This window comes from Saimiri boliviensis, chromosome 7, assembly GCF_048565385.1.
Source record: "Saimiri boliviensis isolate mSaiBol1 chromosome 7, mSaiBol1.pri, whole genome shotgun sequence".
In the NCBI taxonomy this organism is placed as follows: Eukaryota; Metazoa; Chordata; class Mammalia; order Primates; family Cebidae; genus Saimiri; species Saimiri boliviensis.
In genome coordinates, this window is record NC_133455.1 from 122,385,664 (window position 1) to 122,398,867 (window position 13,204).

The 13,204-nt window shown below is 45.0% G+C and overlaps 1 protein-coding gene across 50 annotated transcripts in view; it reads left to right on the forward strand.

The window, feature by feature from the left end:
• CACNA1C (calcium voltage-gated channel subunit alpha1 C) overlaps positions 1 to 13,204 on the forward strand; it is a 709,163-nt gene that overhangs the window by 678,194 nt on the left and 17,765 nt on the right. For all 50 annotated transcript variants that reach the window (XM_074403341.1, XM_074403342.1, XM_074403338.1 and 47 more), the window contains 4 exons: positions 4,286 to 4,451; positions 5,048 to 5,175; positions 6,132 to 6,228; positions 8,311 to 8,413. In XM_074403341.1, the coding sequence (XP_074259442.1) occupies positions 4,286 to 4,451; positions 5,048 to 5,175; positions 6,132 to 6,228; positions 8,311 to 8,413 (494 nt within the window). The remainder of the gene's footprint in view (positions 1 to 4,285; positions 4,452 to 5,047; positions 5,176 to 6,131; positions 6,229 to 8,310; positions 8,414 to 13,204) is intronic.

Sequence of the window (13,204 nt, forward strand, 5' to 3'; positions counted from 1 at the left end):
CCAAGACTCGGCATCTTCTCACTCCACATGTCCTGCAACACAAATGCTGACGTATTGCTCTGAAGAAACAGAACACTAAAAAACATATAAGAAAGACCAGGTGTGGTGGCTCATGCCTATAATACCAACACTTTGGGAGGCTGAGGCAGGTTGATCATGAGGTCAGGAGTTCGAGACCAGCCTGGCCAACATGGTGAAACCCCGTCTCTACTAAAAGTACAAAAATTAGCCTGGCACGTGCCTGTAATCCCAGCTACTAAGGATGCTGAGGCAGGAGAATCGCTTGAACTCAGGAGGTGGAGGTTGCAGTGAGCCGAGATCATGCCACTGCACTCCAGCCTGGTGACAGAGAGAGACTCCGTCTCAAAAATAGTAATAATAATAAGGAAGAGGTCAAATAATATGCTAAACTTTTGGCCAAGAGAATGAAGGATACCAAAGATAAATGCCAGGAACAGATCTCCAAGACATGGAAGCTATGCTCACTGAGAGCTTCTCAGTCTATCAAAAGTAAAAGTTTCACCAGGTGTGGCAGCTCACACCTGTAATCCCAACAACTTGGGAGGCTGAGGTGGGAGGATCACTTAAGACCAGGAGTATGAAACCAGCCTGGGCAACACAGCAAAACTCCATCTCTAAAAATAAAAAATCAAAATATTACCTAGGTGTGGTGCCATGCCTCTGTAGTCCCAACTACTTGAGAAGCTGAGGTGGGAAGATCACTTGAGCCCAGGAGTTTGAGGTTACAGTGATTTAGGATGGTACCACTGCACTCCAGCCTGGATGACGAAGTCACATCCCATCTCTAAACACACACACACACACACACACACACACACACACACAAGATTTTTCTAAAAGTGGCAGACTAATATCAGATTCAAATAAGAAGACAGAAAACATCATGAACAAATTTATGACAATAGATTTGAAAACCTAAATGAAGCAGATGCTTTTATGTAGAAAAAAAAATTATAAAATTATCTTAAGAATAAAAGAGAAAAACTACTATGTAAATTGAAAAGATAGTCAAAAATTTAGTCTTTGAAAAGGCCCAATATTCAATATTTTCATTTGTGAGGCCTATGAAAGAATTGATCATTACAATGTTACATAAACTTTCCAAGGACAGAAAGATGTAGAAAACCTCCTCACTCATCCCATAAGACTAATGTAAAGTTAATGCCAATAAGAAAAAGATAAAAAGCAAGCAGTTATAAATATGAAAATATGTACACACAAGTGTCATTGTGTGCAGACAACAGGCTAATTCAAGTAGAAAATCTATGCAAATTAACTAAAAACCTTTTATGACAATACAATTAATAAAGTGGAAGATTAAAATATTAAAAAGAAAAATAATTGCTTTCCTGTACTGGTAATAATTAATTAGTAAATATAATAGACAAGATCTTATGCTATTACTTTTGTAATATTATTATTTTGTAACTCTTGCCCAATAAAACAAGACAAGAAAAATAAAGCAAAGGCTAAGAATTGGAGAGGAAGAAACAAAATTAAATGCCAAAAAAACTGATTGCCTGTGTATATATACAAGAAAATTTACAGAAAATCGCTAAAACTAAGAGGGAGTCCTGCAAATATTCTGTAATATGAAATCAATTGTATTCCCTCTATATCAGCAGCAAACAGATGCACCGCTTAAAATATAATGTTAAAACTGCACCATTTTAAATGTACAACAAAATAAAAGGAGAGAAATGCCACATTTCTGGCCAGGAGACTTAATATCCTAAAGATGTCAGGATTCCCCAAATTAATCGATATCTCCGTGCAATTCCAATAAAACTCCCAACAGGATTACTCAGAGAGCCTGAAACTGATTCTAATGTGTCTGTGGAATAGAAAAAGAAACCGAATAGCCAAGACAAACACTGAAGAGCAACAGGTCGGAAGGACTCCTGCTCTGTGGGAGCGCAGGACTTACTATAAGAGGCTATAGGCATAAAGACAACACGTTAGTACCAAGATAAACAAGTAAACCTAAGGAATGGGATGCAAAGGCTAGCACGAGACCCGCACCCCTGTGAAAATACAGCTCATAGCAGAAGAAATGTTTTAATTAAGTAGGCAAAGTTGTACTGTTCAATACATAGTATTAATAAAATTCCTTATCTATACAGAAAAAAATAAAAGCATAGTTCTACCTTATATCATACCTGAAGGTAAATTTCAAGTTAATAAGTTATGAGAACCTTTAGAAGAACACAGAAAAGAATGTATGACCTAAAACAGGGAAGGATTTTTTCAACAAAATCCAAAAAGCACAAAACACAGAGGAAAAAAATTATGAATTTGACCTCACTGAAATAAAAAACTTAGATTCACCAAAATACACCATAAATAATGCTAGAGACAAGCCACAAGTTGGAAGAAGATATTTCTGATGCATACAACTGATGAAGGATTAAGAATAGACATGAAAGCACCATGAGATACCACCTTACTCTTGCAAGAATGGCTATGATTTAAAAAATAATAATAATAATAATAGATGTTGGTATGGATGTGGTGAAAAGGGAACACTTTTACACTGCTGGTGGGAATGTAAACTAATATAACCACTATGGAAAACAGTATGGAGATTCCTTAAAGAACTAAAAGGGATATACCATCCTATTCCATACAGCAATCCCACTACTGCACATCTACCCAAAGGAAAAGAAGTCATTATATGAAAGAGACACATGCACACACATGTTTAGGGCAGCACAATTTGCGACTGGAAAGATATGGAACAGGCTGGGTGCGGTGGCTCAGGCCTGCAATCGCAGCACTTTGGGAGGCCAAGGCAGGCAGATTACTTGAGGTCAGGAGTTCAAGGCCAGCCTCGCCAACATAGTGAAAACCCATCTCTACTAAAATTATAAAACTTCTCAGGGTGTGGTGGTGCATGCCTGTAATCCCAGCTACTCAGGAGGCTGAGGCAGGAGAAAGGAGAATCGCTTGAACCCAGGAAGTGGAGGTTACAGTGAGCTGAAATTGTGCCACTGCACCCCAGCCTGGGTGATAGAGCTAGGCTCTGTTTCAAAAAAAAAAGATAGGAAAAAAAGATATGGAACTAACCTAAATGTCCATCAGCCAACGAATGGATAAAGACAATGTGGCGTATATACACCATGGAATACTACTCAGTCATAAAGTGGAATAAAATAATGGACTTTGCAGCAACTTGGATGAATTTGGAGGCCATTATTCTAAGTGAAGTAACAGGAATGGAAAACCAAATATCATATGTTCTCACTTATAAGTAGGAGCTAAGCTATAAGGATGCAAAGGCATAAGAATGTTATAATGGACTTTGAGGACTCAGGGAAGAGAGGGAGGACAGTCAGGGATAAAAGACTATGCATTGGGTATCATGTACACTGTTTGGGTGATGACTGCACCAAACCTCAGAATTAACCACTAAAGAACTTGTTCATGTAAGCGAAAACTACCTGTTTCAAAAAAACTATAGAAATTTTTAAAAGAATAAAGAATAGAGTATCTTAAGCACCCTACAAACGAACAAGAAAACAACCTGAATCAAACAAACAAAAATATGAACATGCAATTTAACGGGAGATAAATATCTCAATTCTCAACCCACTAATCAGCCATTGTATAACCAAATTAAAGCAGCAGTGACCTGTCTCACACACATTATATGAGCCACATTTAAAACAATTCACTAATGAATGGATGAGCTTGTACAGTAATGTCATTTCTCCTACACTGGTAATAGGAGTCTAAGTTGGACAAACATGGAATATCTAGTAAAAATGAAGATACATGTCCTTTAACTGGCAATCCCACTTCTAAGTGGATACCCAAGATACAAATCTGCACGTTTATTGCAGTGTTACTCGTCCCAGTAAAAGAAAAAATGAAAAACCTAAATGTTCCTTAACAGGACAGTGGATTTTTTTATGGTATGTTCATACAGCATACTCCTATACGGCAGTCAAGGTCAAAGAACTGGAACTGAAATACATCCAAAGTGCTAAGTCTCAAAAACATCACGTGGATTGCAAAAACAGCAAGTTTTCAGAAAACATGCAATTTGTTACTGTTTATATAAAATTTTTAAATCTCCAAAATAATGCTATGTGTTTGCATGTTTAGTGAACATACCAGAGCATTTGGGGAATGATGAACATCGAGTTCCTTTTAGTAATTCCCTCTGGGGAAAGAGGAAAGGGAAAGGTGGGGAAGGATGAGAGGGCCCTCCTTGGAGTCTATAGGATGGGCTGCATGGCTGTGGGCTCTCCCTCCCCTCCAGGTGTGCCACTGGGGAGGCCTGGCAGGACATCATGCTGGCCTGCATGCCAGGCAAGAAGTGTGCCCCAGAGTCTGAGCCCAGCAACAGCACAGAGGGTGAAACGCCCTGTGGCAGCAGCTTTGCCGTCTTCTACTTCATCAGCTTCTACATGCTCTGTGCCTTCCTGGTAAGCCGATGGGGGACTCAACAGCTACCAGTCATGAGTGCCCAGTTCCAGGGCAGCCTGAGCCCTCCATCTCTGCAGCTCATGGTCAGGGCAACCCCATCAGAGGAGCTGGCTTGGGAAGACTAACTTGGCAGGAGTGTCCAGCCACATGGAGAGAAAGGCAGAAAGCCCTGGGCCAGAGTGAGCACCACCAGCATCTTACTTGTCCATTCTTTGCCCTTGTCATGGTGGCATTGTTCCAGAGGACAAAGGGGACATTCAGAGTCCTAGAAAGAACTACCCTTTTTAGCATCTTGCTGAGGAGTGAGGGAAAGGGGATAAAGCCCCCCCTGTGTCCTGGGCAGCCCTGCCTAGCAGCTCAGTAGGAGGGAAGCTGTAACCCAGATGTGAGTTCATCCCACGCAACTCTCAGGGAAGCTGTGTCAAGGTTATGTCCAAGAGACCCAAGACTGGTTGTTCTAAGACTGGCAAGACAGATTACTGGTCTTTAGAAATGTTGGCTTTTGCCATCTATGGGCCCTGGCTGGCAAGGGGGTTCCAGAGGCAGGTGTGTAGGAACGTCTTCTCAGAGCACTGCATGGTACTGTTTCCCACAGATCATCAACCTCTTTGTAGCTGTCATCATGGACAACTTCGACTACCTGACAAGGGACTGGTCCATCCTTGGTCCCCACCATCTGGATGAGTTTAAAAGAATCTGGGCAGAGTATGACCCTGAAGCCAAGTAAGTTCCCAGAGGGAAATCCCAATTCCCCAAGCTGAGAGAGGGTATAGCTGACCACACCTGCACAAGGGGTTCAAGGTGGGCCAGGACTGCGTGGATCAACTGGAAACACCAAACTGCATCAAACCCCAGGGTGAAGGGTCAAGGTCCAGCAGGACAAGGCCCAGCACCTCAAAGTCAAGAATATATCTACTAGGCCAGGTGCAGTGGCTCACACCTATAATCCCAGCACTTTGGGAGGCCAAGGTGGGTGAATCACTTGAGGCCAGGAGTTCAAGACCAGCCTAGCCAACATGGTGAACCCCATCTCTACTAAAAGTCAAAAACTAGCCAGACATGGTGGCACACGCTTATAGTCCCAGCTACTCCAGAGGCCAAGGCACGAGAATTGCTTGAACCCAGGAGGTGGAGGTTGCAGTGAGCTGAGATCACACCACTGCACTCCGGCCTGGCTGACAGAGCAAGACTCCATCTCAAAAAATAGATATACATATGCAATATTCAGTTGAATGGAAGGATAGGAAATTCTAGTATCAGAAATAACTAGTAAGTGTTGAAGTTAGGATATGTAGGATGGAGGAAAATCTTGACTCCATACCTGCTTCTGGTCTAAAGATCGTTTGACTGACCCTCAGTAAATACTTTTGGTCTGAAAGTTAGTTCATTCAGTCATCAAGTACATATTGAGAATTCTGTTTTGCTGCTAAAATCCCTTCCACCTTGAACATAGCATGGGCAGAAAATTACTCATTAAAATCTAAACGTGTGTATTGGTTTGGGGCTGTGTCATGCAGTTCTGCAACTCTGCACTGAGTGTGACTAATAGGGCCACTACACCATGCAGCCTTCCCCATATGAGTGGGCTGTACCCCTCAGTGCACGTGTCCTGAGCTGCTGGCAGAGACCATGGCTCTCTGATGCTCTGTCCCTCCTCTCCTTCCTCCTTCCTCTTCTAGGGGTCGTATCAAACACCTGGATGTGGTGACTCTTCTCCGGCGGATTCAGCCCCCACTGGGTTTTGGGAAGCTGTGCCCTCACCGTGTGGCTTGCAAAGTAAGAAATGAATGGGTCCATGGGAGGAAGAGAGAAAACAGGGGAGGCAAAGTGCCCATTTCTTGTGACCCTCTAAGGGAACGAACATACTAGTTTTGGGCCTAAGGGAAGGAGCCTGAGCCAGATTACATCTTAAGGGTGCTTCCAGCTCTAAGTCCTCAGACTCCATAAGGAAATAAGAGAGTAAATGAATGCCTTATGTCCCAGTGAGCCAGGAGCCCAGTTCTGGATAAAGGACTTGTTCAGCCCATCCCACTGCACCATCCAGGCATCCTGGGATGGGAGACTTCTCAGCCTAGGCTAGAGGGGTTAGGAGTTATTTTACTGGAGCTGGAGGGCCAATAGAGAGTCCAGGCATTGACTTCAGGGGTCTGTGAGTCCTAAAATTGCATGTAAAATCACTAAAATACAAAGTTTACCAGGGGAAGGATTTCTCACTTTAATCAGATTCCTTAGTGAGACCATGACCCAAAAAAGAGTGTCATTTCTATTCCTCCCCTCCTCTCCACCCTAGTCATTCTGTGCTACCTATTGGGGCAATAATGAGCTGACGGAGAGCTGGGAAGGGAGACCAGAGGGATAGAGAGAGGAGGAAACTCAGATGCAGGAAGATTCAGCTCTGTGAGAATCCATTCACGGAAAACACAGGTTGAGGGCACATAGAACCTTCTACTTGTGCTCTGTTTACTGAGTTTCTTCTCATGTGTGTCTCCACTCTGCTCCAAAAAAGCAGATTTTAAGAGATTTCCAAGGGCATAGAAAATATCAGAAAAAGGGAGCATAAAATAAATGCAAGGTGCAAACACCATGCAAAGCGAGGGTGGGGGGAGGGGTGCAGCTTGGAGGGGGTTCATGTGTCTCAGGATGGTCCTGGGCAGGCTGAAGCCTGGGTGTGAAACTTTCCAGTGGCCATGATACAGTTCACACTATCCATGAGGTTCAGATCATCAACATCTGGTCACTCAGGAAAAGTGTAACCCTTCTAGACACTGAGATTAGCAGTAGGTCACCGCATTAGCGGACAAACAGCTTGCCTTGAGCATGCCCGTGGCATGGATGCCATGATGATCTTCACATCACACATCCTCATCATGGCCCAGTGCATGCTGAGGGCCCCACACCAGAGCCTTCAGTGCTAGGGAAGCCTGTTTTGGGGGTGCCCTTACAAAGAAGAGGGTAAGGCAGCACTAGCCAGCATCTGCTCCGGCTTGATGCAGAAGTGTATTTGTCAATAGACAGGACAGGCAGCATCTCCTGCAGGCAAAGCTCCTGTGATCCTTTCTCTTCTCTGGGCTGTGGACAAATGCTGCCTGGCAGGTGGGCTCCCAGCACATGATGGCGTGCAGCTGGCCTCTGCTGCCAGTGGAGAGCACACCTGCATTCCTGAGCAGACTTTCAAGCAGGGTGCAAGGTTGGGTGGGCTTCACATCCTTTTGTGGAAGTGAGGGTCTAATGAGGACAAATTTCATACCTTTCCCACTTTGTGAGGAGGGTCAAAAGTAGTTATAGCGAAGGCAAGATTCTCCCTGGAATGCTTCGGGGAGTATTCACTCCCTGCCTACTCCAGCAGCACCCACACAAGCTGTGTCTCCCCCAGCATTCTCTATGTATTATGCCATCATTGTACTGCTATAAAGAAATAGCGGAGACTGGGTAATTTATAAGAAAATGGGTTTAATTGGCCCACAGTTCTGCAAGCTGTATGGAAAGCATGGCACCAGCATTCTGCTTCTGGGGAGGCCTCAGGAAGCTTCCAATCATGGTGGAAGGGAAAGGGGAGGCAGGTGCATCACATGGACAGACGGGGAGCAAGAGAGAAGGAGGAGGGACCACACACTTTTACACAACCACATCTCATGAGAGCTCACTCATCAAGGGGATGGTACTAAATCATTTATGAGAAATCCACCACCATGATGCAGTCACCTTCCATCATGCCCCACCTTCAATTCTGGGGATTACAGTTCAACATGAGATTTGGGTAGGGACACAGATCCAAACCATATCACTCTGCCATAGTGTTCTGTGGTCCCCTAAGCACCACCTGCCATCGTCACCAGCTTTTCTCCCCTTCCCCTGCAGCGCCTGGTCTCCATGAACATGCCTCTGAACAGCGACGGGACAGTCATGTTCAATGCCACCCTGTTTGCCCTGGTCAGGACAGCCCTGAGGATCAAAACAGAAGGTAAGGGCTCCTGTGGGCACTTGGAGAGCCACTCAGACAGTCTAGCAGACAATCAGAGAGGAGCTCAGCAGCCTGCAAAGCGCTTGAGGGACCTTCCTGCCCCAGACAGCTTCCAAGAAGGGATATGGGAGTAACCTTTGCTCCAGTACGTCACAGGGCCCCAGCCTGTTCATGACTTATTTGCTTCCTGAATGGCCTCCCTGCCTCTAGCTCAGGGGTATCCAATCTTTTGGCTTCTCTAGGCCACACTGAAAGACAAAGAATGTCTTGGGTCACACATAAAATATGCTAACGATAGCTAACAATAGCTGATGAGCTAAAAAAAAAAAAAAAACCTCAATGGTTTAAGAAAGTTTACAAATATGTGTTGGGCCACATCCAAAGCCGTCCTGGGCCGCAGGTGGCCGATGGCTGTGGGTTGGACAAGCTTGCTCTAGCTTATTCATTTTGAACTGTAGCTTTCCATGAAACTCTGGGACTCATTCTGGGAAGTATCTTAAGTCAGAGGGTATAGCTCACAAAACAGAGACAGGTGTTCCCTGAAGCAGGTCCAACCCCTGTCTAAAAGGACTTACACTGGCTACAGGGGAGTGTCTCAAACACTCAACTCTTTAAATTATTAGGACAGTACTGGGAAGACGTGTGGGAATGGGGACATAGTAACAAGTGGTGGCTGTGGTGGAGGTCACTGTACACATCGTATGAGCTGAGCCTGGCTCAAGGCTATCAGCTGGCCGACAGGTGAGGATTCAGACCTCACCTGGGCCACCTAGTCAGACCTGGCTCCCTCACGACTGTCCACCAGGAGGGACCTTTCTAGTTTTTACAAGGCACCCTAAGGCTAGCAGCAGCCTGAGTGAGATAACCTGCTCACTTTACAATGAATAAGAGTTTGCAAACCACTATGGGAAAGGCTGTATTAAATATACCTCAGAAGATGCCATTTCTCCCCAAGAGTATCCAGCCTTAGCGTGGCTAGTGTTTCTTAGAGCGTGGTCAAAGGACCACCTGCTGCAGAATCAGCTGTGCACACCTTTTTAAGCTACTGAGTCCCAGGCACCCACGCAGATCTACTGAAGCCAGCTCCCTGAGCGTGGTGCCCAGGAATCTGCATTTTGAACCAGCTACAGAGATGATTCAAACCCAACAGTGTAGTAATTAGAGAAAACACAGATGAGACAAGCAGTATGCCTCCTTCCCCTTCCTACACTTCCAGCTTAAAGCACAGGCTGTCCATCAGTGTTTCCCTTTGGGGAAACAGAAGGAGCCCTGGGCAGGAAGATGGAATCTGAGTCCCTGCTCTCTCACTAATGACAAGAGTATGAGCCATTTACTCTGTCTCTACTTCAGTTGCTTCATTTATAGGCTAGAGAAAGGTGATAACATCTGGGAATTTAATTCATTGAATAGACCAGAGATGGGCCTTCTCTCAGTTAGATCCTCCCAAAAAATAACAGAAACATTTGAAATGGAGGGAAATGAGAACCAATCCACCAAAAGTCAAAATAATGAGCTGACTTTTAAAAAATAAAACTAAGGGCCAGATACAGTGGCTCATGCCTGTAATCCCAGCCCTTTGGGAGGCTGAGGCAGGTGGATCACCTGAGGTCAGGAGTTCGAGACCAGGCTGGCCAACATGGTGACACCCCATCTCTACTAAAATACAAAAATTAGCCAGGCATGGTGGTGGGTGCCTGTAGTCCCAGCCACTCGGGAGACTGAGGCAGGAGAATCACTTGAACCTAGGAGTTGGATGGAGGTTGCAGTGAGCTGAGATTGTGCCACTGTACTCCAGCCTGGGCAACAGAGCAAGACACTGTCTGAAAAAATAAAATCAAATTAAATTACAAATAAAAATAGGACAAGTTTTGCTACTAAACTAAAAAAAAAAAAAGCAAAGGATAAAAAAAAATACCATCAGTAGCCAGTGCAATCACTCAATCTGAAATGGGCGTACATAGGCTGATTTCTGACTACCAGAAAACTAAAACACACGTTTTTTTTTTTTTTTTGAAACTGAGTCTTGCTCTGTCACAGTGGTGCAATCTTGGTTCACTGCAACCTCCAACTGCCTGGTTCAAGCGATTCTTCTGCCTCAGCCTCCTGAGTAGCTGGGATTACAGGAGCATGCCACCATGCCTAGCTAATTTTTGTATTTTTAGTAGAGACAGGATTTTACCATGTTGACCAGGATGGTCTCCATATCCTGACCTCATGACCTGCCAGCCTTGGCCTCCCAAAGTGCTGGGATTATAGGCGTGAGCTACCCTGCACCCAGCCAAAACACATTTTATGCACACATGTGTACATAACACAGAAGAAAACTGGGAAGAAAATGTGTTACTATGTTAATATTGATTGTCATGAGTAGAAAGGTCAGGCAGTGACTTCTACCTTTCTCCTTTAGTTTTTTTACTTTCCAAATTTTCTACAAAGAGTATTACTACCCTGTGTTCAAAGGGAAAGAGAGACAGTATGATGGCCGCCAGGAGGAATATGCTGTAATACTTAAAGCTTGATGTAAATTACGGATGTAAGATTCTGCTCCATAGAGGAAGAACAGGCAGGGAAGTACGGAAGCAAGGATTCAGCAGAGTCGAAGGTTCACTGTCAAAGCAAACCACATGCCAGCTAAGGAAGACCAGTAGCTAGTAACAATGCAAAAGACTGACCAATCAAATGCAGAGGCCCAGTTTTGAGGAAATAGGAGTTCCAGAGAAAAGGAGAGAAGCCAGCCATGTGGGAACTACAATCATGTCAAGAACTAAGGACTATCTTTTTAAACACAGAAATATTTCAGAACAGCTTCCAAAGGGGCCTGTAATGGCCCCACCCAAGGGTGAACCTTCATCAGACACAGACCCTCCACAAACTTGGTAAGATCTTAAGAAAGGAAGACAAAGTCAAGTCTTAGAAGCAACTAGAAAGAAATGTCAGAAGACATCTACGTTTGTGAAGATAAGGCTTACATCAGTCCTCACCCTTCAGACGTCTCAGAGTGGCAGGAATTGGGGAGAAATTAACTCCTACTTCCGAGAACCAGAGCTCTCACCCCAAGTCCAGTACCAAGCCAAACAAGCTTTTCTCTTGAAATATAGAAGGAAAATACTAAAAAATACTTAGATGACATGAAACAATTGTCAGTGAACTTCCACAATTACATAGACCATTATGAAGATAAACTAAGGCCTGATTTTTTAAAACAATGAAAAGTCCTTTTGGAAAGTGTGTTAATTTCTTAGGTCTGCTGTAACAAATGTTCACAAACTGGGCAGCTTGAAACAAGAGCAAATTCTTCTCTCAGTTTAAGAGGCCAGAGGTCTAAAACTAAGATATCAGCAGGGTTGGTTTCTTCTGGAGGCTCTGGGGAGAATCTGTTCCATCCTTTCTCCCAGCTTCGGAGGGCTGTGGACGATGCCTGGTGGCTCACAGCAGCATCATGCCATCTGTGCCTTCATCTTCACATAGCCTCTAGGGTCTTGTGTCCCCTCCTCTTCTTATAAGAACACCAGCCACGTTGCATTCAGGGCCCACCCTTATCCAGGGTGACCTCATCTTAACTAATTACATTGGTGAAAATCCTATTTCCAACTGAGACCACATTCCCAAGCTCTAGGCAGACATGAATTTTGGAAAGACACTATTTGGCCCAGTGCTGAAGCTAAGTATATTTGAATACCATGTGTGTCAGGATCTTTCACTGCTTGTCAGAAACCTCCAGCTGCCTCTCCCATGAAGGGGATTGATCGCCTGCATAGCTGGTAGGCCCAGGAGTCATCCCTTGCCTTCAGGTCCTGTTTGGATCTGAAGTTCAGGGAGTTCGGGATTCTGTCACTCACTCCACTGCCACCTCTGCATGCTCTGCCCTGTGGCCCCAGAGGTGGACTTGAACGCAGGCAGTCTGACATGAGAGCCCTCAACCATGATACTGGACTGCTGGTCCTATGCTAGAGCAGTAAACATCCCCTACTGCTCTCACGTAAGACCAGCAGTCCAGTATCGTGGTTGAATGTGAAACATTCCTACTGCTGTGAAACAAGTTTACTACAAGCTTTTCAGCTTAAAAAGACACCCCATTATTAGCTCACGGTTTGCAGGTCAGAAGTCCAGCAGTGGTGAAGCTGGGCTCTCATAAGGCAAATCCAGGATACTGATCAGGCCATGGTCTCTTCTGGAGGCTGTGGGGGAGATCTCGTTGTTGGTGGAATTCATCTGTTGCGATTGTAGGTCTGAGGTCCTCGCTTTCCTGCTGGCTGACAGCTGGGGACCCGCTCAGCTCCTAGAGGCTGCCTCTCTTAGTTCAGCCCACATGAGTGTTTGCTTTCTTCCAGGCCAGCTGGAGAGAACTCTGCTTTCCAAGGGCTCATCTGACTGGGTCAGGCCCGCCTGACCTCTCTGTCTTAGGCCATAGGTGCTGTGTGCCATATAACCTATTCTCAGGAGAAAAATTTATCATGGCCAGGAGCCCAGGGCTTTGGCAGCATGTGTGCCCCGGTGTGGAGCATCTTAGAATCCCACCTCCACATCTGCTCACAGCTGTAGGTCTCAGCTTTCCTTTTACACCTCTGTAAAGCCAGTACCCCAGAGGCTGCATGGGACAGGCATCTAAGTAGGGGAACCCAGGACAGGGCCCTCATTGACAGATGTACCCTCCAATCATCCATGTCCCCTGTGGCTGCCTAAGGAGGTCCATGAGAAATGCCACCCATGGGGAGCTGTCCTCCGCTGTCCATGGCAGGGCCATGCGTGTTCCAGCTGCTGAGCACATGGTTGCCATTATTGCTGCCTGGG